Raw genomic sequence first — 22,449 nt, 5'->3', positions numbered from 1 at the left:
AGCTGTAGGAGCAAGGGTGGTGCCAGGTTGAAAAGGCTTTTTTCTCTCTGCCAGGCTAAGACATGTGAAATTCACTGCACTCATTAAAAACATCTAACAAGGGGAATGTTATGATCATCTTTGGGTTTTATTAAAATAATTTTGGGAGCAGCACTATGACATTATATGAAAGGAGTGATTAGTTTGGAGAGTATGTTCCCAGGTTGATGTGATAGAAGTTTGAACACGAACTGTGGAGTGGAGATGAAGGAGGAAACTGTAGGTTTTAGAGAAGAGACCAGAAAAGACAGGGACCTAAAAAGCATGGCTTAGACGAGGATAAAGAAGGCCTTGTGACTAAGTGACTGACTAAGTAATGACTTTTTCTTCATTCTTGTTCTCATGTATTTCAGACTTGAGTAAGTGAGAGATGGGAAGTTTTCGTTCTTATGATTAAAGGAAAAGATAACAGCAATTTTAGTAGGAATGATTAATCGTGGCTCTTAATCACAATAAATTATTCTCACCTATAAAGTGTTCTCACCTAAAACACTTGGCAAACTATAGAAGTTAAAGGATGCCTCTCTTTTTACTTTTAAGTCTGGTTTTCTATGCAACGTAACCTTTTTTTTTTTTTTCCTATGGGGGGTGGTTACTGAAAATCTTAGTAGATAATGTGAAACAGGCATTGAGCTAAAAATCTAAAACTGTTTAAAATCTGTCAGAGAGATTAATGAAAACATATCGATTTGGGTTTGGGTGGGGGGAACTTCACAGATTATACCAGGTTTCTAAAAGAGCCACGTGCTGAGAGGAATTATTTACATAGAAATGCAGTTCCTTTGTCCAGAATATTCATTCGTGTGAACAAGATCTAAAATGCCTAAGAGTGTAATATGAATGCATGTATGTATACATATATATGTATAGGTAGATGAATACAGATACACATATACAGAGAGAGAGAATATATGTGTATTTCATATAATCTACCTTGGTCAGCTTCATTCCAAGATGATTAAAGAAGTCTTAGTAACACTTGCTTGTTTAGTAACCACATATGATTTTTTGCTCCAGAGGGAAATTTGGTTATGAAAACAGCATGAATCAGATGATCTCACCATGAATACTGAATAATATCTTCCAGACCCAAATTGTATCCAAATCAACTCAGACTGTGTTTGAAATACCAGATGTTCTCTACTCTTCTTTCCTCTTTCTTTAAAGTATCTGACATGCAGTACCCTTTCCTGGGTCATAAGGGTCACTTGAAATATTGCCAACCTATCTGGTTGCCTGAAATTATGAATATGGAGAAATTGAACCCATTCCCATTTCTTACTCTAAAATAAGCAGGAGATGATGGATGTTTGGAGGCACAGATCATAGTGCTATAAGCTCAGTATCTGGATCCTATAATTAAGGATATTTTAAAAGTCTTATTTGTCTATGACTAGTGTTTCAGAATAAATATTATACGTCATTTTTATTTTTTCAAAGGACCTTGATAGGTATTCCTAAAGCGTGACTGTAGTTTTTCCAAATATAGTCAATCCAAAGAACCTGTTTTCTTGGACACCGAAGAAGAAAAATTAATCTGTCATAACCTTGTATTGATGCTGACCAGAATGCGTTACTAAAATTATATGAAGAAGACAGCTTTGGGACTTGTGTGCTTATGAAAAAGCATGTGTTTTCAGGCACCAAGCATTGACTCTGCAGGGAATACTGTATCACATTTGCTGTTGAAATAATTATGTGCAACAGAACTGTGTCTTATCCCTCAGAACGTAAATTTTTTGTTTCCTATGTGTACTTTATAAACTACTATTCCAAGCTGAATTCCAAATGATTCTGACCTGTAAGAGCCAATAATATATTAGCTTTCTCAAATAATTATTTTCTATTTAGTGTTTAAATGTTGAGCAGATGACCATGCTGAATAACAACTAAGATGAAGTTAATCTGAAACATGATTTTCAGTCATAATTTTAGAATTAAAAGGTGTCTTGGAATTGATCTAGTTCAATTCCTTCATTACCTAGATGAAGCCTAAAGAAGAAAAATGACTTCTAAAATCACTGGACTTGGCAGTGATATAATACCTTGGGGCCAGATCACAGTTTTCCTGACTCTCTTCCAGTGCTCTTTCTACATTTTCACTGTTTAGCCATGTAATTCTTGATCATTTCCTTAATACCTGGTGTAGCTAATTCTCGTGACATACGACATATGAGCACACATATATTGGTGTTTATATTACTCCAAGGATCTGAACTTCACGTTCTAAGCAGCTAGGCTATCTTAGCTGAGGCTAATACTTTCTGGACTTCCCTTCCTCTCTACCACCCCCTCCCACACACCATGGGTATCATTAAATAACACCTTCCCTGTTCTCATCCCTCACCAAGAATTCTCCAGCCCAGAAACCTGGGCAGAAACTAACCGGTAAGATCCGGATGTCTAAGAGTAACAGCCATGGCCCTTGAGGAAAGGAGAAGGACCCTGACCAAAGAATGCAGTCTGTGCTGCGGGTAGGGGGAGGGACAAGGTATAGTGAGAAGAATTCTGGATCCTGGACTTAAGGGAATCCTGAACACAGAATAAGGAGGAAGAGAAATTGGCTGAGCCCTTAGGACAGATGGGGTTCCAGACCCTCAAACTGAGACTAAGAAGAGTTGGGGAATCCCAGCTCCTGTGACCTCTGCCCAAAAGGTCTCGGAATAGGTCTTGAGAAACTGTGCCTAGGGCAGCTCTGGCTCTGAAACTCATTTTACTACAGAGTAAAATCTGTACATTTTACTTCATTTGATATATGTTTGACTTGTTAAAGGGAGAGTAGCAGATTCCTGGATGCCTAAATTGGCGTGGGAACAAAAGCAGAAGAAAGTTGCCTCACACCAGTAGGGATGTGTCTGCTGGGGGTGCAATTTTATCATCTAAATTGGATTGAACAGGATTAGAGAACACACTGCACTCTGGATTATAACTTAGCCTGGAACTAGGCACATCGACGAAACAGGGAAAATGCTGGAGTGTGACCCACAGATCTTTGTTGTCTGAGTGGCTTTGTGCTTTTGTATCCTAACTGAGGTTGATAAAAAGGGTAAGATTATGGAAGACGTATCCACCCAGTAAGTGGCATAAGTTAGAGATCTTCAATGCTGGGTGTCAAGGAGGTTGACTTTTTATAGCTTCATTTACAGGGGAAATTTAATGAAATTCCCTTAAAGAGAGTAAATTCATTGCCAGTCTGAAACTCTCTAATCACTTTAGCTGCTAACAGTGGTTTTGAAAACTAGGTGCTTTTTTGGTTTGAGTGTTGTTTTTTAATTAGAACTGCTTCCTTTGGGTTATAGCAGGAGAGAGTGTATCATATTGCCATGACCTCATTCCACTCTCTTTTATTTACTTGTTGTCTCTTTGTGATTTTTGAGAGTCCCCTCACTCCTTATGTCTGGGCCCTGGGGGAAGAGGAAAGTGTGTGTGTTTGGGAAGGTGGGAAGGGACATGTTCTTAAGGTGGTCACAAACCCAAATTGCAGGAAACAGCCTGTATGGAATTAAGGTGACCTTCCAGGCAGGCCGGCCGGCAGGGGTGGAAGAACATTGGAGCAGTGCTTTCTGAGCTTTCCAGGGCAGACTGCAGAGCCCTTTTCTCAAATTACTGCTTTTCTCAGAGTCGGGTCTCCTGAAAACTAAAATAGCTAGATTCTTTTGTCTTTTGCATAACGCACTTTATTTCCGTGGGTCTCCCTAACCCTGAGGTTTGGCCAGCAGAACTTAAGAGGGGCTCTTGCCCCCCTCCCCCCATTCTCCACCCCACCCTCATTGCCTGCATGGCTTTTCTCTAAAGCTTCCTCCTTAGAGTATCATCCTTTCTCTGGGAATGTCTTCTCTGTTAAATCTGGTGGCCTAAGACACCGTACCAAATTGTTCAGGAGATATATTTCTTCCTCAGGAAAAGGAAAAAAAGAGAGAGAACCCCACCTGGCCTGCTGCAAGACTGGCTGTATCACCTCTCAAGTACTCTAAGATGTCCTCAGCTTTAACCATCCCTCTTCTGTCACAGGCTTCAAATATGGTGTCCCCTCTGCCTTGAATGTACTTCCTCCTCCTCTTTACTGAGTTAGATGTTGCTCATCCTTTCCAGCTCAGTTCAGCTATCACTTGTTCAAAAGAGCTTTCCCAACCTCCCTGCCTGATTCAAGGCTTCTCTTTATAGAGGCCTCAAACTCATCTCCACTGAGACATGTTGCAGGAGGCTTGGGGCCTGTAGTTCTTTTCCTTGAAGCAGAAATGAGGCAGGGAATCTTTTTAGAAAACGGAAGGGGTCCCACTGGACACCCTATAGAGTCTGCCCCAGCAGCACTAGCACAGTGCAGCACAAGTCAGACTGGGTTTTAGGTTAGCTTGCTGTCGACTAGCTGTATGACCAGGAGCAAATCAACTCTCCTCTGAATTTTAGTTTCCTGATCTCTTACACCAGGGGGATGCCTAGGCCTGTCCCGCACTAAGAATATGTGGGGCACTTTAAAAGAGTAGATGTTCATGAGACACCACCAGTTCTAATAATTCTAATAAATAAACTGATAACCATTTTAAGACATTGAAAAGCAGGTAGGAAAGAAACAACTTGCCCCTTTCCAAGCCTGACTTTGTAAATCAGCAATGAGCTACACTGAGGCCTTAGTGTAAAATCTCTGGTGACTAATTGAGGTTCTAGTTACATTAGCTGAGCTTCCAAGTTTCATTCAGAAATACAGAATGAGATCGTATTGGTCCAGTATGTTTCTGGTATTTTATTAAGGCCAGTGTTGCTCAGACCAGATGATTTAGATTGGAAGGCAGGCAAGAATTTGTTTAGGTGGCCATTTAACTTAGAGGCAGAAGCATACTTAGTTCTCCATTATTATATAAGCCAGTAAATCTTTGTTTCAGGATTTTATACACACTTACATATAAGTTTGTGTATGTCTGCATGTTTTCTTTCATGGGATAAGATGTATTTCTTACTATGAATTATATACAAGAGAGTTTGAAGCAGCTGATTTAAGCTAAGCTATGTGATTAAGCCTTAATAATGTAATCTTAATTTTCATTTGGGATCAGAGTTTAGCAGGAGATGCATGAAACACAGTATGAGGCAAATCCATATACCAGGAGGATTCAGGATTGTTACCTCTCCTGTAATGGAAAACTGGAAAGGGCTTGAAAAAGAATAGACCTCTTTTTAGATTTGCTGTTCATTTTACTGTGGATATCGTAATGGAGAAAACTCTTTAATTATGTTCCTTGCAAAAGACCAGAAAACTAAAATAGCTAGATTCTCTCTGTCTTTTGCGTAACCCACTTTATTTCCGTACTGTGAACTATAATGATCAGTGACAAGGAAATAATTTGATTCTTTCAAAAAAAAGTGTCTAGTTTTAAAGTATACAATTTAGAGAATTTTAAATCTTTGAAAATTGGTAATGGAGACATGGCAAAGGTGACAAAGTTTAGTTAATGCTGGACAGATTTTTATCCCCTTTAGAAAGTATTCTTGAAAGGGTATACCTTTAAAATATTGTAGGTTCTCCTAAGCAGCTGGGTGGACCAGCTGGTTTTGAATATGCCCTTAGTTATCATAAGAGGATGTGGTCATTTTCTTCAGGGAAAAATGGAAGGGCTTCATTTAAATTTCAGGGCATGGTCAAGCTGATCTTTCAAGGAACAAGTTACAATGTGGTTTTGACTGCACAGGAGAAACACAACTTGGTCAAGCTACAACAGGGAGCCACTGAAAAAAATCTCTCATCTGGCTTGAACTCTTACTCCAGACACTAGGCAGTAACAAATTTGTCAGCAGTCACTGATGTGACATTTAAGCTACAGAATAATTGAGGCACTGGTGATTTGCCAATGTGCTGAAGCAAAGCCAGTCAATCTTTTTTACTCTAGTATCAATAGTTGGGTAAAAGAGGTTCCATTGCCTTCTTGTGTCCTTCCCTCATCTGCACCCCCCTCTTCTGCTTATTAAGTCATGTCTCAGGAGTTCCAGAGGGTTATTGTTCAATACGGGAAAGGGAAATAGTCTGCTATAATGAGGACAGTAGTACAACCCCTCCACCCCTACCTCAGGCATAAGAGCACAGACCTTGGAGTCAGGTAGACCTGGAGTCAGATCTCTTCTCTACCATTTATTAACATTTTGATCTTAAGCAAGCTCTACAGCCTCTCTGAATTTCAGTTGTCATCTCTAAGATGGAGAACAATATTGCCTACTTTATAAGCATTTTATGAGGTTCTGTAAGATTTCAATGAGATAAGTACTTTATCTCTATTCCTGGCATTCAATATGTTTGTTGTTGCTATTATTATTATATTTATCAAAAAATAAAATAGTATTAAATTGTATTTCCCTAAATCATTTACATATTCCATGTTTGCCAAAAAATATGTTATTTGGGGCTAGGCTTGCTTTCCGAGCTCTGGCTCCTCTGACTGCTCCCTGTATCTATTGTATACAGGGCATGAAGTGGCCAAAGAGATGAATTCATGACTTTTTGTCACTTGCAATATTTGTAGTATTCTATGTAGTTGTATTCTAATGCTTTTCTATTCATGAAAAAAAGCAATAAGAATACAAAGTATGTTGTGTGTGTACTTGGAATCGCCATTTAGTGTACCTGGGTGTCATCACTGACTAAACAATGTGACACTCATAAAAGATTTATTTGCAAGTTATATCAACAGGAGTGGTAAATGGAATTAAAGGTATAATTTATTGAATTTTTTAAGATTTTTTTTTAAAAAATGTAATAACAGGTTCACGTTGTTTTCTCTTTAACAGATGGGCTTAGGACATGAGCAAGGATTTGGAGCCCCCTGTTTAAAATGCAAAGGAAAATGTGAGGGGTTCGAACTGCACTTCTGGAGGTAATGTTTTGAAAACCACAACCACAATAGTAATTCCTGCTTTTTGTCACTGCTTCCTCAGACAGCAGAGATCGCTTACAGGCTACCCAGCATGGTTGCTAAGTTGTGGATCTGTAAAGCTATTCTGACTTCCCATCATTATTCGAGCTAATTGGGCCATAGTAACTATATTTAGAATTGTTTGATTTATTTGCTGTTCTTCAGTTTCCCTATGAGACTGAAATACTGAATACGTCTCTTTTCTGAGTGGCAAATAAGTTTGTGGTAATCTTGAAGGACTATTTATTAGTTATTCTTTTGTTAAAAACGTATAACTGCACATCTCATCTGTACATTTGCGATAAACAATAAATATGATGAATTGAGCAGTCATGTCCTAGTTCTCAGGAAATTGACTTGAATCTAGGTCTTTCCAAAATTTTCAGCTGTAAATTTACTACTGAAAAACTTTGAAACACTTGAGTTTAAAAAAATAATAATTCATCGCCATTGTTTTTGTTTGAATCAAGTGCCTATATGTGGAGGATGAATGTTAGTGGATCAAAAATGTGTATTTTGTATAGCTCTTATTTGCATGTTTTTAAAAAAAATTATCATACATCATATAAACCTAAAATTGGTATTTTAAACCTGTTCTTTTGAAGAACATAAATGTTCATCAGCGGCTGTCAAGACCGTAATAGTAGTTTATAAGTCTGTTCAAAGTTAGAATTAGCACAATATTGCTAGAAGAAAAATATTAAAACGATCAACCATACATTATTAGGATGGAAGCTGCCTGTTGGAATGAATCTTACTTGAGAGCCACTTTTGTACTGCGTAGTTCCATAGGAAATGCTCTAGAATAAAAAATGTCCTCAGCTATTGAGGTTGTATACAGTGCAAGTTAAAGGAGAATGTAAAATAAAATTTGGGATATTAGGCTCTTTGAAAAGCTCATTTATTTAGTAAGTTTTAGGAAACAAAGACAGTTGTTTTAAATAGTGAAGGCAAAGGAAACCTTAGCCCTCCCCAAATGATGATACAGTTCTTTATCTGGAAGGAGCTAATATGTTCCAGGGAATTTCAAATTTACAGGACTTTAATAGCTGTTCCTTGTGCTGTCTCTTCAAGGGACATAGCAGTTTGTCAATATGTCTGTCACGTTTTAGAAAGGTAAAGTCACTAGACACAAAATAGTTTTCATGGATTAGAATATTTCAGCTCCTAATGTGAGCGCGACTCTCATTTGTACTCAGTGAGTTTTGTGGAGAGCTGCACTGCCCTCTGCTGGGCACAGTGCTTGCTTCACAGTCTTAAAATATACTCTTTTTAGTTTGACTATACATTTGCCAAAAACTGCTGATGAGATTTTTAAAGCTCATTCCTAAGTGATGGTGTCTTTTCTCTAAAGCAGGTTAGTTTATAGTAGTTCTTATTTGCTCTATGTTATTTTTGTATTGTAGATAACTATCATCTGATATTTTCAGATAAAAATGTCAGATAAGAACAGATATCTATGACATGAAAATCATTTATTTATTTTAATTTTTCCACACAATCTCATCTCCTTACCTGGGTATTGTCTGAGAATCTGCTAAGAGCCATAAAAGACTAGGGCTTTGTCATGGCCTCTAATCTAACTTGGGTTTATATAGTCTGTCCAAATGGTGTTACTTAGTAGTGCTGTCTTATTCCTGGCATTCCAGACACATTTCTCAGAATTTTTGATAATTCCTTGACCTTTTCACCACAACTGGAAGGCTTGAGGGTAAGTGCCTTTACCTCCAGATGAGCCATTTTCAGTACAGTCTTTGAAGACCTTTTACAGACTTTCTAAGGCTGGTTGTCCTGAGTGTAACAAAGATTCCAGGTCTGGTCCAGGGCCACAGAACTTCAGGGCTGGGACTGAAGTGGACATGGGGTCTCAGGATCCTGTCCACTTAGCTTCCTCCTCCATCTTCACGGTGACCCTGGACTTCTGAGACCCTTAGGGCCTCATGGAGCACATTGTGAAAATCAGAGCCTAATTATTCTTCACTGTTATTAGTCTGGCCTTCTATGCAGCCACAAGAATGGTCTTTTGAAAATAGATACTATTATGTACTTCCCAATAGCTTAAGAACCTTCAGTGTTTTCCCACTGGAGTTGATCCTTTAAGCGAAGTCTTTGGCCTTTGATGTTAAACCTCAATATCTGGCCTCTGCTACTATTCCAGCCTCCCCTCCCATTTCAGGCACCTGTGCTTCAACTACTTAGACACATGCTGTTTCCTGAAATTTCTGTGCCTTGCCTCATGTTCCCTTTGCCTGGAAAGACCCTACATCTCACCACCTGGAAACAAAAAGTCCTTCCTGTTCTCTTCAAGTCTTAGCCCAAGCACTATCTCTGAGAAGTTCTTTACTCCCTGTATTAGTCAGCTCAGGCTTCTATAGCAAAATACCATAGACTGGTGGCTTAAACAGCAGGAGTTTATTGTCTTACAGTTCTGGAGGCTAGAAGTCCAATATCAAAGCATCAGCATGGTTGATCAAAGCATCCTCACCAGAACCACTTCCTGGTTTGTAGATGACCACCTTGTGACTGTGTCCTCACATGTCCTTTTCTCTGTGTGTGTACATAGAGAGAGAGAAAGATCTCTCTCTTCCTCTTGTTATATGGCCACCAATTGTATCAGATTAGGACCCCACCCTTATGATCTCATTTAACTTTACTTCCTAAAAGCTCTGTCTCCCAATACAGTCACATTGGGGGTTACAGCTTCAACACAGGAATTTGGGGAGGGACACAGTTCAGTCCATAGCACCCACTGTCCCTGCTTCCACACACTCCCAAGTAAAGTAAATCATTTCCCCCCTTAGCACCTTGTACACTTGTAGGAAGCCAGGAAATAAATACTCAGACCTCATTTTCTTCATCACTTGGACTTCCTGCTGGTGCTTTCCATTGCTGGGGACAAGGTAACACACTGCTTCAGTCCTTAGGGGTCAGCCTCCTAGGGCACAACACAGGGTACTGTGCAGAATGGATCTAGAGAGTGAGTGGAAGAGATCCAACAGGCATGACTGTCTATTCAAGGTGTGTCTCGAAAGTTGTGAAAAGCTGAAAATGAACTGTTAGATGTATGGAAGTTTAGAGTGGGACTAGTAACTTAGCTAGCCAAACCTCATTTTACAGATCAAAGAACTAAAACCCAAGGGAGTTAAAAATGACTTGTTTGAGCCTATTAGTTATTAATAAGAAATATAATACATGAACATCTTCTGTGTCACACACCAATAAACACTTATAATAGTTTTCTGTTGCTGCATAACAAATTGCTACAAATTTAGCAGGCTAAAGTAACACCTGTTAATTAACTCAATATCCATTTATGCTTTAGATCAGAAGTCTAGGCAGCTTAGCTGGAGTCTCTGCTTAGGGTCCCAAAAGGCTGAAATCAGAGCGTTGGGTAGGTTGAGCTCTAATCTGGAAACTCTGGGGTCAGAATCTGCCTCCAGGCTCATTCCTCAGGTTGGTAGAATTCATTTCCTTGTGGTTGTAGGCCTGAGGTCCCTGTTTCCTTGCTGGCTGTCATCCAGTGGCTGCTCTCAGCTTCTAGAAGCCACTCACATTCCTTAGCACTTGGCAACCTCCATCTTCTAAGCCAACAACATTGCTTAGAATCCTTTCTGCACCTTCGATCTCTCTGAATTCCTCTCATGCGCCCAGCCAGAGAAAACAATATTTTTTAAGGGCCCTTGTGATTAGATTAGGCACACCTGGATAATCTCCCCTTTGCCATATAAAGTAACATAATAATAGGAATAACACCAGGGGTGAAGGTCATGGGACGACTTAAAATTCTGCTTATTGCTTTATTTACCTGATTGTACCTAATCCTCATAATACCTTTTGAGATAACTGGTAGTATTCCTGTTTTATATACAAGAAGTCAAAGACTAAGAAAGTTAAATAACTTACTAAGCAAGGCTTATCGATGGCAGAGCTGGAATTTGGACCCAAAACTTGCCAAAACCTTCCTTATCACCACCTTTCTACAGGATAGAACAGAAACTCAGAACCATCTTTACACTCTCCTGCCCAGTGAACTGTGGACTGCACCAGACTATCCACCCTACATGTGGCACTTTTGCGGCATAGACATTTTGGTGGACAATAATATTTTAACTGTGAGCTCTCCTTTTTTTTCAGTGCACCAGTAATTACAAGACCAGAGAAAAATAAAAGGTTGAGGAGACCTGATACTTATCACATAAGAGCTACTATCTTCTGGGCACACTTTTAAGTAATATTTAGAGATAACAAATATTTATGAAATGCAAGGCAGAAACCTAAGATATCAAAGAGTTTATAGCCAATTATTTCATATCATTGGAACCACAGGTTCTTTATCATATAAGTAATATAATTATTTGTTTGTCTTATCCTTGATAAATCCTTCCAATAAAAGAGTTACATTTTACAAGAAAAGTGTTACTTGAATATAGCATACATCTGTCCGGAGAATTTCTGATTGGGGTAGAGCTGGCTGAAAACTGAAAATTCCCCACCATAAATGGATTAATGCTTGTGCTGAATTCTATAACAGAGGCCCACACTTAAGTCCATATATGTATATCCCTGTTGTAAAAGGGCAGCTTCCAACTCTTTTAAATTATTGGTTTATAGCAGTGCCATGACCATTCCTTTAAATCACTGTGACTGCTGGCAGCATGTCAAAGCACTCCAGTTGCTACTACTTGCCTTGGAAAAATAATAATTTTTACAAATAGTACTACAAAAATAATTTCTCTATTGAGGAGATGAGGGATAGTTTCTTGACTGCTTTCAGCCTGAAACTGTAAATCTATCTACTTTTCTGAGGCAATGCTTTTGGTAAATTTTGGTACTCTCTCTCATGGACTTAACTCAAGAACTCTGAAGTTGTAATGTAAAATTTTGAGAACACAGTTCTGATTTGTCATGCATATTAATCTTTGCATGTGTATGTGTTAACAGCATTAAACATTTTTGTACAAAAACTTTTTAGTACAAATAACCCTCCTCCTCCCACATCTTAGAGCTTCCCAGTCTACCAGTCTACCCTCACATCTTTTTTAGAAAGTCATAAAAAAGACTGTTTTAAACTAACTTAACTCAGAATCCCCCCCACCCTTTTTTCCCTTCACACAACATTAACATCCCATGGAGAGCTTGGAGAGAATTGCTTTAGGGCAGTTTAGAAGATTTAGAGGTAAGACAACTGTGCTAAGTATGGGAACTGAGTTATATACTCCCCCAAACTGCTATTGAATTGGAATAGCTCAAATAAATTTAATAAAAATAAACTATTTAAGTCTACATATATCATCAGAAGTTATGTGTGAATCATCTGAGGAAAGATACTCTACAAACCTTACAAACATAGCCCCTAGCACATGGATACTGAGCTCACCTAAGCCCTGTTTTTGTTTTGTTTCCGGTTGGCATAAAACCAATTTTTTAAAGTTCCTTGTTTTCTTAAAAGGGATGGAATCTGGGTTATTTTAGACTGAAATTAAATATATTATAAATGTCCCACTCATCCTCACGCCTTCTCTTAGATACAAAGATAATGGTATCTCTTTCTTCCCTAATTCCTTAACAAAATTCTCCTTTTAATAAATTTATTGGCTAGTTTCCAGATGACTTTGAAAGTTCTTAAATGATATTTCTAAAAATAAAATAATTTTAACTTAAATATGGGAGATTCAAATATAAAACACTATAGACTAAAATCCCAAGAAAAGGATTTAAAACATTTTTTTAAACCTAGATAAGTAGTAGATGGCACACGTTTCCACATGGATAGCTCTTGGCACCTGGCCCAGATTTTATGGGTTTATTTCTTGCCTAGTGGTTTGTAGCTGTCCCTTTTTATTGTAGAAATGGAGCTCTGGTATTAGGAGTCTGGAAGGGATGTGGTCATTCCAGCTCCTTCAGTGATGACAACTCTGACTAAAAGAACCATCCTACCCTTCTTGAGTCACATTCCTGCCAAGTGCTCTGTTACTGCAGGTTACCATGCTGGCGTAAGGATGCAGATGAGGCTAATAATATATTGGGATTTTCAAAACTATCATGAGTCAATCATAGGTTTTCCCCACTTAGAAAACTGATAATCAGGCATAGTCTGACTTCTTTAGCTACTTCTTTTTCCCTCATCACTGCTGCTATTGGTGTAGTGTTTTAACCTGATTTTTCTTGCTTTAATAAAGGTATTTCAGGTGGGTGAAGGGGTGGACAGGGAATATAGATTTTCTCAGAATGTAAATATTCCAAGAATAGCCAAGATGAAAAATAAGAAAAAATATAGAGATGGCTATTATATCACTGGTTAATATACCTCTTTTATATAACATTTTCACAGTAAATATAATTTATTTAACCATGCTACAGCTTGTCGTAGTATAGTTCATGCTTTAGAAAGCCCGCAGGCTTTATTTCACTTACTCTTTTACTATTTGTCTTTCAGATTCTAGAATCTAACTCCCCTCATTTCATAGCATACATGTTGTACTGGTGTAGAACTGGATAATAAACATTTCCAAAGGAACTCCAGTATTCATCACATCCTTGTAAAATTATTACTTCCTTCTTTAGTGAACCACTTTGCTAATATTAGGATGCATGCCATAGTTCACAGCCATATAAGGATCTATTTATCTGTATTAAGAACTAAATTCCCAACCCACCTCTTTACCCTCAGGAAGGTGTGATTTAAAACTTGATCCAAAAGCAATGTGATAGTTTTATGTATAATTATATTGTTTTTGTTAACCGAAGAACAAGAATGAAGAACATACTGTAGTAGAATAGTATGCTCCTTTCCACTAGATGGAAGTATGAGATAACCAGATGTAAGAGTCTTTTATAGCTGAACTGGAATATGCAAACTCTTCAGCGAATTCTTACCAAATAAAGAATTCTGACCAGTGTGTGCACACGGGAAGTATTTAGCCTCTCTACCTTCATATCTCTGACACTCTGTCTCTTTCTTTCTCTCTCTTTCTGGGACTGTATAAATCAGATCTAATGTTTTCAGTTTGCATACCTCACCTTAAGAAAACAGGACACAAAAATCAATAATTATTTAATAATGTGTTATTTGGCAAAGAGTTTTTTAGTTGTTTTGTTTTTTGCTAATTTTCTGATGTAGAGAAATCCAATGATTTATATTAATTTTAAATCCATAAGACTTATTAAACTCTTAATGATGGTGATACATTTTTATATGATCAGTCATAGCATGTGTGGTTAACAACAGTTTAGTTTCTTCCTTTCTGATGAATCCTTATGACTTGTATTTCTCTGAACTTTCTTACTGCTTTGGTTAGTAACCACAGGACAAAATGAATGAAGTCACGATGGCAAGGTTGCTTTCTTGCTTCAGATCCTAAAATGAATGCACTAAGTGTGATGGATGCTGAGTCTTGTGGGGTTTTTTTTTTCCAGAAACCCTTTCTAAAATCCTAATTCCCTTCTACAGCTAAAATTACTTTAAAATGTAATCAGAAGAAATGTTGAAATGTATTGAATCCTTTTCCTATATCTGACGGGAAGTAAACATTTACCTTATCAGCTTCCGCTGTTATCTTTATTTTCCTTCTTTTTTACTTTAGTCTGAATTTTTCCTAACTTCCTGAATTAAACACTTAGCTTATTAATTTTTATTCTTCTTTCTAATTTGAGCATACCTTAACTATAAATTTCCTCCTCAGCATCCCTTTACTTGTGTTCTACAAGTTTCAGGAAGTAATATTTTTGCTTTCTTTTTTCCTAAAATGATTTTGGTTTTAATTTCTATTGTGATTTTTTCTTTCAACATTGAAGTTTTTAAGAGGCTTTTTAAAAAAAGTACTTTGTAGTTACATTTTTGCTGATGATTTCTAACATAATTGCATTCCGTTCAGATAATGTGGTTGATGATGTGTCCTTGGGCATTTCTTGAGCCTTGCTCTATGGCATAGTAGACTTTTAGATTTTCAAAGTGTTTCAAATACTTATTAAAAGAATGTATGTTCTCCAATCACTGGATATGATATTTTTATGTGTCTGTTAGATCAAGCTTGATAATTGTGTTATTCAAATATTCATTTCTAATTTTTTTAGTCTCACCATAATGATGGGTTTCTTCATTTATTTCTTATAGTTCTGTTACTTTTGCTTATATATGTTGAAGTTAGGTTATTAGGTTGTATTAAGTTCAGAATTGTTATATCATAGAAGTGTTTTTAAATGTTTGCTACAATGAAGTGACTCTCTTTATTAGTCATTAAAGAAAAAAGCATTAATTGTATGATATTCATATAGGTATCTAACTTACATTTTGTTGGCATTTACCTGGTTAATCTTTTTGCATCTTTATACTTTCATCCTTTCTGTGTGTTTAAACTTTAAGCATTTCTTACAGACAGCATATTGCTTAATTTTGTTGTATTATCCTTCTGAAAGCCTTCATCTTTCAGCTGGAGAAATGGGTCCATTTATTGTGACTGTTGATATGCTTGGGTTATATCAACCATCTAATTTTTGCTTTCTGCATGTCCTAATTGCCTCCGTTTATTTTTTTCTCCTCTCTTATTTGACTGATTACATCTTTATACTTTCATTCCTTTTTCTTTTAGTTTAGAAATTACATTTCTTTCTTTAGTTATCTAGATATTTTAACATACATGTTTAACCTCTAATGTTAATCTGTATCTTCAGTATCTTCCTGAACAATATAAGGATATCAGAATTTTTTTTAAGACTCAGATTCCTCCCTCTAACTTATATGCTATCATTGCCCTGTATTTTAGTACCAATATATGTTTTTAACCCTACAAAGTCTCTCTACTCTTCTGTTTTCCTCTGTCACCTTTTCCAGCTTCTGCTTCTTTACCAGACTCCTTCCTGAGTCCTCATCTTCTTCCTCTGCTCTTCCCCCAGGAAGTGAAAGTGACCTGTTCAATTAATTCCCTGACTTCCAAACTTATATTTTCTATCAGGCTACAGTTTTTAACACTAGATCTATATATCCTATAATCTACTTGATATCTTTACCCTGTCTCATAGGCATTTCAAACTTATTATTTCAGTTTTGGATAACTTTCACCAACCTTTTGCCCCATACCTCAGATCTGTTCTTTTGCTTTTACGATCTAAGAAATTAATTCCTTTCACCAACTTACTCATCCTGGAAACCTGGGTTCATTTTTTAACAGACTGGACCTTCCCTTCACCATCACTATATGCACAAAGTTTAGTCAGTTTCACATTCAAGGATATCTTAAATTTGTTCCTTTCTTTTTATCTCCAACATCAAATAATCTAGTCCAAGCAATTACACATCTTACCCAGGCCAAAACAATAACCATCCAAGTTGTAAATTCCCCTTGCGAAGTAGCAGTAGAATCTCTGTTATTTAGAACCTTGCCATTGCAAATTGGATGCACCATTGACATGTTAACTGGTCTCCCTACTTTCAATTATGTCTACCCCTAATTCATTCTCCATGTGACAAGTATTACAATTTTTGAAAATGATCTAATCATGTTATTCCATTACTTAAAAGCCTTCTGTGCCTCCTGATTGCTCTTATAATGAAAGCCAAATTTCTTAATGTGCCCTACAAGCCCCTGCATGATCTCAGGCTTGCCTACCTCTCCAACCTTGTCACCACCCCATTTACTTACCTCACTGTAGTCATACCAGACTTATCTGATCATGGGACCTAAGGGCACAATCTCTTTCCTAATTCAGGACCACCACAAATACTCTTTCTACCCAGAATGTCTGGAGGCTTTTCTTCTCCTTTCATTACCTCTTCTCAAATACACACACATACACAATTCACACCTGTTTTACACATCCTTCAGATCTCAACGTAAATGTCACTTTCTTATGGAGTAATGTTCTTATGGAGTCCTCTCCTCACCAGTTCTAAGTCAAAATTATACCCTCTTGGGCTTCTCTGGTGGCTCAGTGGTTGAGTCCGCCTGCCGATGCAGGGCACACGGGCTCATGCCCTGCATGGGAAGATCCCACATGCCGCGGAGCGGCTGGGCCTGTGAGCCATGGCTGCTGAGCCTGCGTGTCCAGAGCCTGTGCTCCTCAACGGGAGAGGCCACAACAGTGAGAGGCCCGCGTACCGCAAAAAAATAAATAAATTAATTAAAATTAAAAAAATAAAAAAATTATACCCTCTCAAAGTATCCTGTACTTTTCTTTCTTATCACAAATGCAATTATAGGGGTGTGTGTGTGTGTGTGTGTGTGTGTGTGTGTTTGTATGTGTGTGTATTTGTTTAATATCTGTCTCCCCACCAGGTGGTAAGTTCTAGAATGTCAGAGACTGGGCCTAATTTTTTCACTATTATGTCCTACTATCAAGTTCATTGCTTGGCACATGGGCACTCATATACATTGCATGAATGAAAGATTACATGCCAGACCAGTCTGGGGAAGGGAGTCGGTGTCCTTCAACTATAAGAAGGCCAGAGACTTTATCTGTCTTCTTATACATAAGGGAGCGCATGATAGGTGATCACTACGTGTTTGAAGAAATAAAAGAAGGGGGAAGGAAAGAGAAAGGAGAAAGGAAATAGAACATGAGAAAAGAGAGGAAAGGAAATTGGAAAGGGGACAGAAAGGAAATGATAAAAGCTAAACCTAAATCTTGGATTACCGTCCTTGATCAGAAAAGGATATATCAACCTCCTTCTCTCTCACTTAGGGACAAAAACAAAAACAAAAACCCATGGGCAATGGCTGTTATCATGCAGTAAAATATGAAGCTGCTTACTCTGATAGTTTTTTGGTGATTTTGTTTTATTTATATATCTGGTTGAGAGAATGAGGAATACCAGATGGGGTTATCCTCAGACATGCCCCCTTGAGCATGCACTTTTTAATCAAAACCTAACTTTTTTCAAAGTCTTATAAAGCGAAGATGCATTTATATGTTTCCTTGTTTAAATTTATGGATGGCTACTTGTAATCTCCTCACCCTCCCCAAGACTTGACTTTGCATACCATTATGTGGAATATTTGTAAAAGTATATTTTGAACTATATATGTATGACTGATTAGATCTAATTAATCATTGCCTACTTATCTCCAAATTTATAGAAAAATATGTCGTAACTGCAAGTGTGGCCAAGAAGAGCATGATGTCCTCTTGAGCAATGAAGAGGATCGAAAAGTGGGGAAACTTTTTGAAGACACCAAGTATACGACCCTGATTGCAAAGCTAAAATCAGATGGAATTCCCATGTATAAACGCAATGTTATGATACTGACCAATCCAGTTGCTGCCAAGAAGAATGTCTCCATCAACACAGTTACCTATGAATGGGCTCCTCCTGTCCAGAATCAGGCATTGGTAAATAATAAGGGGATGGGAAGTCCCGGTATTAAAGTTCATGGGCTACTTATTTAGGGCAATTCCTTTAGTGACCCTAATCGGCCTCAGGTCTATTATTTTTCTGGGGTCCCCATTACTTTGACTTACAACTCCTATTGGTCTTTTGAAAGTAAGATTAGATACCTCATAGAATTTTTGACTACCTAGATAATCTGTGTTAACTTTTTCAAAGAAATGGTCTGACATTTTCAATAATTAAATGAGAAACAGATGTTTTGTATAAATCTAGTAACTTCTATGTTACTCTTGAGAAGATTTCTCTTAAGATAGTTAAGAATATCTAAAGAATAGAATTTTCTTTCATTTTTTATAATTCAAAAGATGTTCAACACTATATTTCTTTTACTATGTAAGGCAAAAAAATGCAATTTTGTGTCAAGGTACTTCCACTAATACAACAACTAGAGGAGACATTTGGAAATCTTTTAAGAAGGTTAGTTAAATCATAAGAGTGAATCTTGTGATATCATTTTCTTATAGTGATGAAAATACTGATGATCCTTAGACCATTCTAAACATGCTGCCTAAAAAATTGTATTCTCTTGCAACTATACAGTTGTGTTTTTTTGGTTTTTTTTTTTGTGGTACGCGGGCCTCTCACTGTTGTGGCCTCTCCCGTTGCGGAGCACAGGCTCCGGACGCGCAGGCTCAGCGGCCATGGCTCACGGGCCCAGCCGCTCCGCGGCATGCGGAATCCTCCCGGACTGGGGCACGAACCCGTGTCCCCTGCATTGGCAGGCGGACTCTCAACCACTGCGCCACCAGGGAAGCCCTTTTGGTTTGTTTTTTAAAATTTTTATTGGAGTATAGTTGATTTACAATGTTGTGTTAGTTTCAGGTGTACAGCAAAGTGATTTTAGCACATGTAAATATTAAAAGAAACTGGAAAAGAGAAAAGCTTTAATTTCATGAAGAAAAATGTGTTCATTTTTACTGACCTCAATCTATTTATTGTACCATTTTTAACGTGTTAACATCTCAAGATACTAATATTATGAAGATCAATTGTTAGTAATGGATAAAACTGACTTCTTTCTTCAGTATTTTGATTCTAATGAGTGTTGTAAAATATCATTTATATGATGGCCAAGGCATCTCCCAGTTAACACCGGTCTCCTTGTGGTCTAGGCCAGGCAGTACATGCAGATGCTGCCCAAAGAGAAGCAGCCAGTGGCAGGCTCAGAGGGGGCACAGTACCGGAAGAAGCAGTTGGCAAAGCAACTCCCTGCTCATGACCAGGACCCTTCAAAGTGCCATGAGTTGTCTCCCAAAGAGGTGAAGGAGATGGAGCAGTTTGTGAAGAAATATAAGAGCGAGGCTCTGGGAGTAGGAGATGTCAAACTACCCTGTGACATGAACGCTCAAGGGCCCAATAAAACGTACATTCCTGGAGGGGATAGAAGCACCACAACAGCGGTAGGGGCCATGGAGGACAAATCAGCCGAACACAAAAGAACTCAGTATGTAAGTGATAACAGTCACCATGTTGGGCCAATTGGTATATTTTACAGGTTCATTCCATTTCTTTGAATGGCTGGTGGGGGGGGCGGGGTCGACGGGGAGGAATACAGTTACTCTGTTTCCAAAAGGGAGTAGATGAGGGAAATAAATTGAATTATAATTCAGTTTAGGCTTATTTTAGAGAATTATCTACCATGTTTGAAGCCTTGGTCTAAAGCCAGGTTTTCTGATTATCTGTTGCCGAAGATAATTGTGAGTTTTATGTATACATAGCAGTTAGCATTGGTGTCGTGCTGGAATACAACATACAATCTAGAGTCTGTTTCTAAACATAATTTTGATGTTAATTGTCTATCTCTTCCCATAAATAAGAATAATACATGCTTAGGTTAATTCAGTTTTGCTTGTGAGAACATGCCTAAAATTCAAACTTAAATTTATGTGGATATATGGTCAATCATACTTTTAAAAAGTCTCTCTAGAGAGGGATATTGAAGTCTTTTTTTTAATGCCTTGAAAGTAGAAGCAAATTGTGACACAGATGAACAAAAAATAAGAACTAAACTTACTGTAATGTGTTTCTCACAGATCCCGTTAGCACATCAACCAACAAGGCTTAGTCCTGTATTAAAAAAAAGAAAAAATAAGTACAATAATTTCTAAAGTAGTCATTTTTGAGAGAACTACTAAAATTGAAGTGAAAATTACTATTAGCCTTTTTCCATAAGCAGCTTTAATTCAGAAAACAGTGCTGTGTTACACATAGGGTGCAAGAATTAGGTTTGGAGAAGCTGGAGAAAGCCTAGAGATTCCTTTTCACAAATACTAACACCATATTGCCTACATGGACAAATTACTGATTTCAGTAGAAATTATTTCTCTTGAAAGTGGTTTCTCTGAATTCCTACTAAAACTGTTGATGAGAAATGCCAGTCTTAGGATGACTAGATTGTTTTGGCTGGTTTCGCTTTCAGTCCTGCTACTGCTGCAAACTGAGTATGAAGGAAGGAGACCCAGCCATCTATGCTGAAAGGGCCGGCTATGATAAACTGTGGCACCCAGCTTGTTTCGTCTGCAGTACGTGCCATGAACTCCTGGTCGACATGATTTATTTCTGGAAGAATGGCAAGCTGTACTGTGGCAGACATTACTGTGACAGTGAGAAACCCCGGTGTGCTGGCTGTGATGAGGTATGTTCTCTGGGGCCACCTAAATGCAGGCTCCTTTTTGCACCCATCTATGGTTTCTCCACCATGGTAACCAGGCCACCCTTAGCGAGATGGTAAGATGAATTAACCAAGCATTAGTTGCTTTATTTATATCCAAAGAAGTTGAATGAAAAAAACTTTAAATTTCAGTAATTCTGAGTGTCCATGTTAACTGAGTTACCTAATGAAATACTGTCCAGAAACGTAAAAGATTGATTTGAACTAAACTAAATAATCACCCAAGTTCAAGCTTTCGGTTGTTTTCAGACTTCACACCCCAAAAAGTTGACTGATATTCCTTGTGGATCTAAATCCCTTATTGGTCTAAAGAACCTAGCTTGGTTATTTGTAGTAAAAAGGAAAAAACATGATTGATCTTTTATTTTTATCCTCTTCCCAGCTAATATTCAGCAATGAGTATACCCAGGCAGAAAACCAGAACTGGCATCTGAAACACTTCTGCTGCTTTGACTGTGACAACATCCTAGCTGGGGAAATATACGTGATGGTCAATGACAAGCCCGTGTGCAAGCCCTGCTATGTGAAGAACCACGCTGTGGTAAGAGACATCTTGGGATGTGGTAGCCTTGACCTGCCTTATTTAAGCCTCCTACAAAGGAGAAACAGAGAGCACTACTCTTAAGTAGGAAACACGTGATTCCTACCATAGGGTGTTAAAATCCAGGTAATTCAAAACAATACATGCACTGACTAGGATGAACCACCTCAAGATTCTACCTGTGCAGTTTACACTATAAACTGCTACTTGATAATCAAATCCCCACCAAAAAAAAGTTCCTTAATGGGAGTTAGACTGATTGATTCTCATCATACAGATCAGATTTCACTTAAATTAAGGTATTTAGGGGCTTTTCATATTGCTTTAGCTCTATTTTAATGTTTATATTTCTGTTCTTGTTACCAGATCACCCACTGTGGCTTTGTTTTTGCTACCTGTAGATTGTACAGTGCCTGCCTATTTCTTAAACTCTCATTGAATTTATATATATAACAAAATTTGACTTGCATATTTATATTTATTTGCATGAGCCAAACATTCAAATATTTAATGTGAAAGTACATATATATATATATATATATATATATATACACACACACATACACCCTGCTTACACAGAGCTTCTGTTCAATGATTGCCCAGAGATAGATAAATTAAATAAAGAGTAGATAAAGAAAGAGTTGGCCATATGTGGTAAAGCTTATAACCCAGGGGGTATTAAAAGGATAGATGTTTACTTTATATGCAGATAAATAAGTACTAGTTAAAGATCTCCCTGAGCTATCAAGTAGAGGAGACTCCTAGCTAAGGAATAAAATGACATATTTATTATGTATAGTTCTCGGAGTATGATACAATGAAAATACGATAAGAAGTTTTGGTGTCAGTGCCAGTTTTCAACCTTTACCCACTGCCCCCAGATATAATCTATCAGCTATCATCTTCTATCAACTCT

At 37.7% G+C, this 22,449-nt stretch overlaps 1 protein-coding gene across 2 annotated transcripts in view; it reads left to right on the top strand.

The window, feature by feature from the left end:
• The window catches only part of TES (testin LIM domain protein), a 47,624-nt gene that overhangs the window by 19,193 nt on the left and 5,982 nt on the right, over positions 1-22,449 (top strand). For both annotated transcript variants that reach the window (XM_027102128.1, XM_027102129.1), the window contains exons 2-6: positions 6,814-6,899; positions 18,011-18,263; positions 19,434-19,769; positions 20,741-20,956; positions 21,375-21,533. In XM_027102128.1, coding sequence (XP_026957929.1) covers positions 6,814-6,899; positions 18,011-18,263; positions 19,434-19,769; positions 20,741-20,956; positions 21,375-21,533 — 1,050 coding nt within the window. The remainder of the gene's footprint in view (positions 1-6,813; positions 6,900-18,010; positions 18,264-19,433; positions 19,770-20,740; positions 20,957-21,374; positions 21,534-22,449) is intronic.

The sequence above is a fragment of the Aethalodelphis obliquidens genome, unplaced genomic scaffold (genome assembly GCF_003676395.1).
Source record: "Aethalodelphis obliquidens isolate GAN/ISIS:26980383/991018 unplaced genomic scaffold, ASM367639v1 scaffold5, whole genome shotgun sequence".
Lineage (NCBI taxonomy): Eukaryota > Metazoa > Chordata > Mammalia > Artiodactyla > Delphinidae > Aethalodelphis > Aethalodelphis obliquidens.
This window is presented reverse-complemented; position numbering and strand designations above follow the sequence as displayed.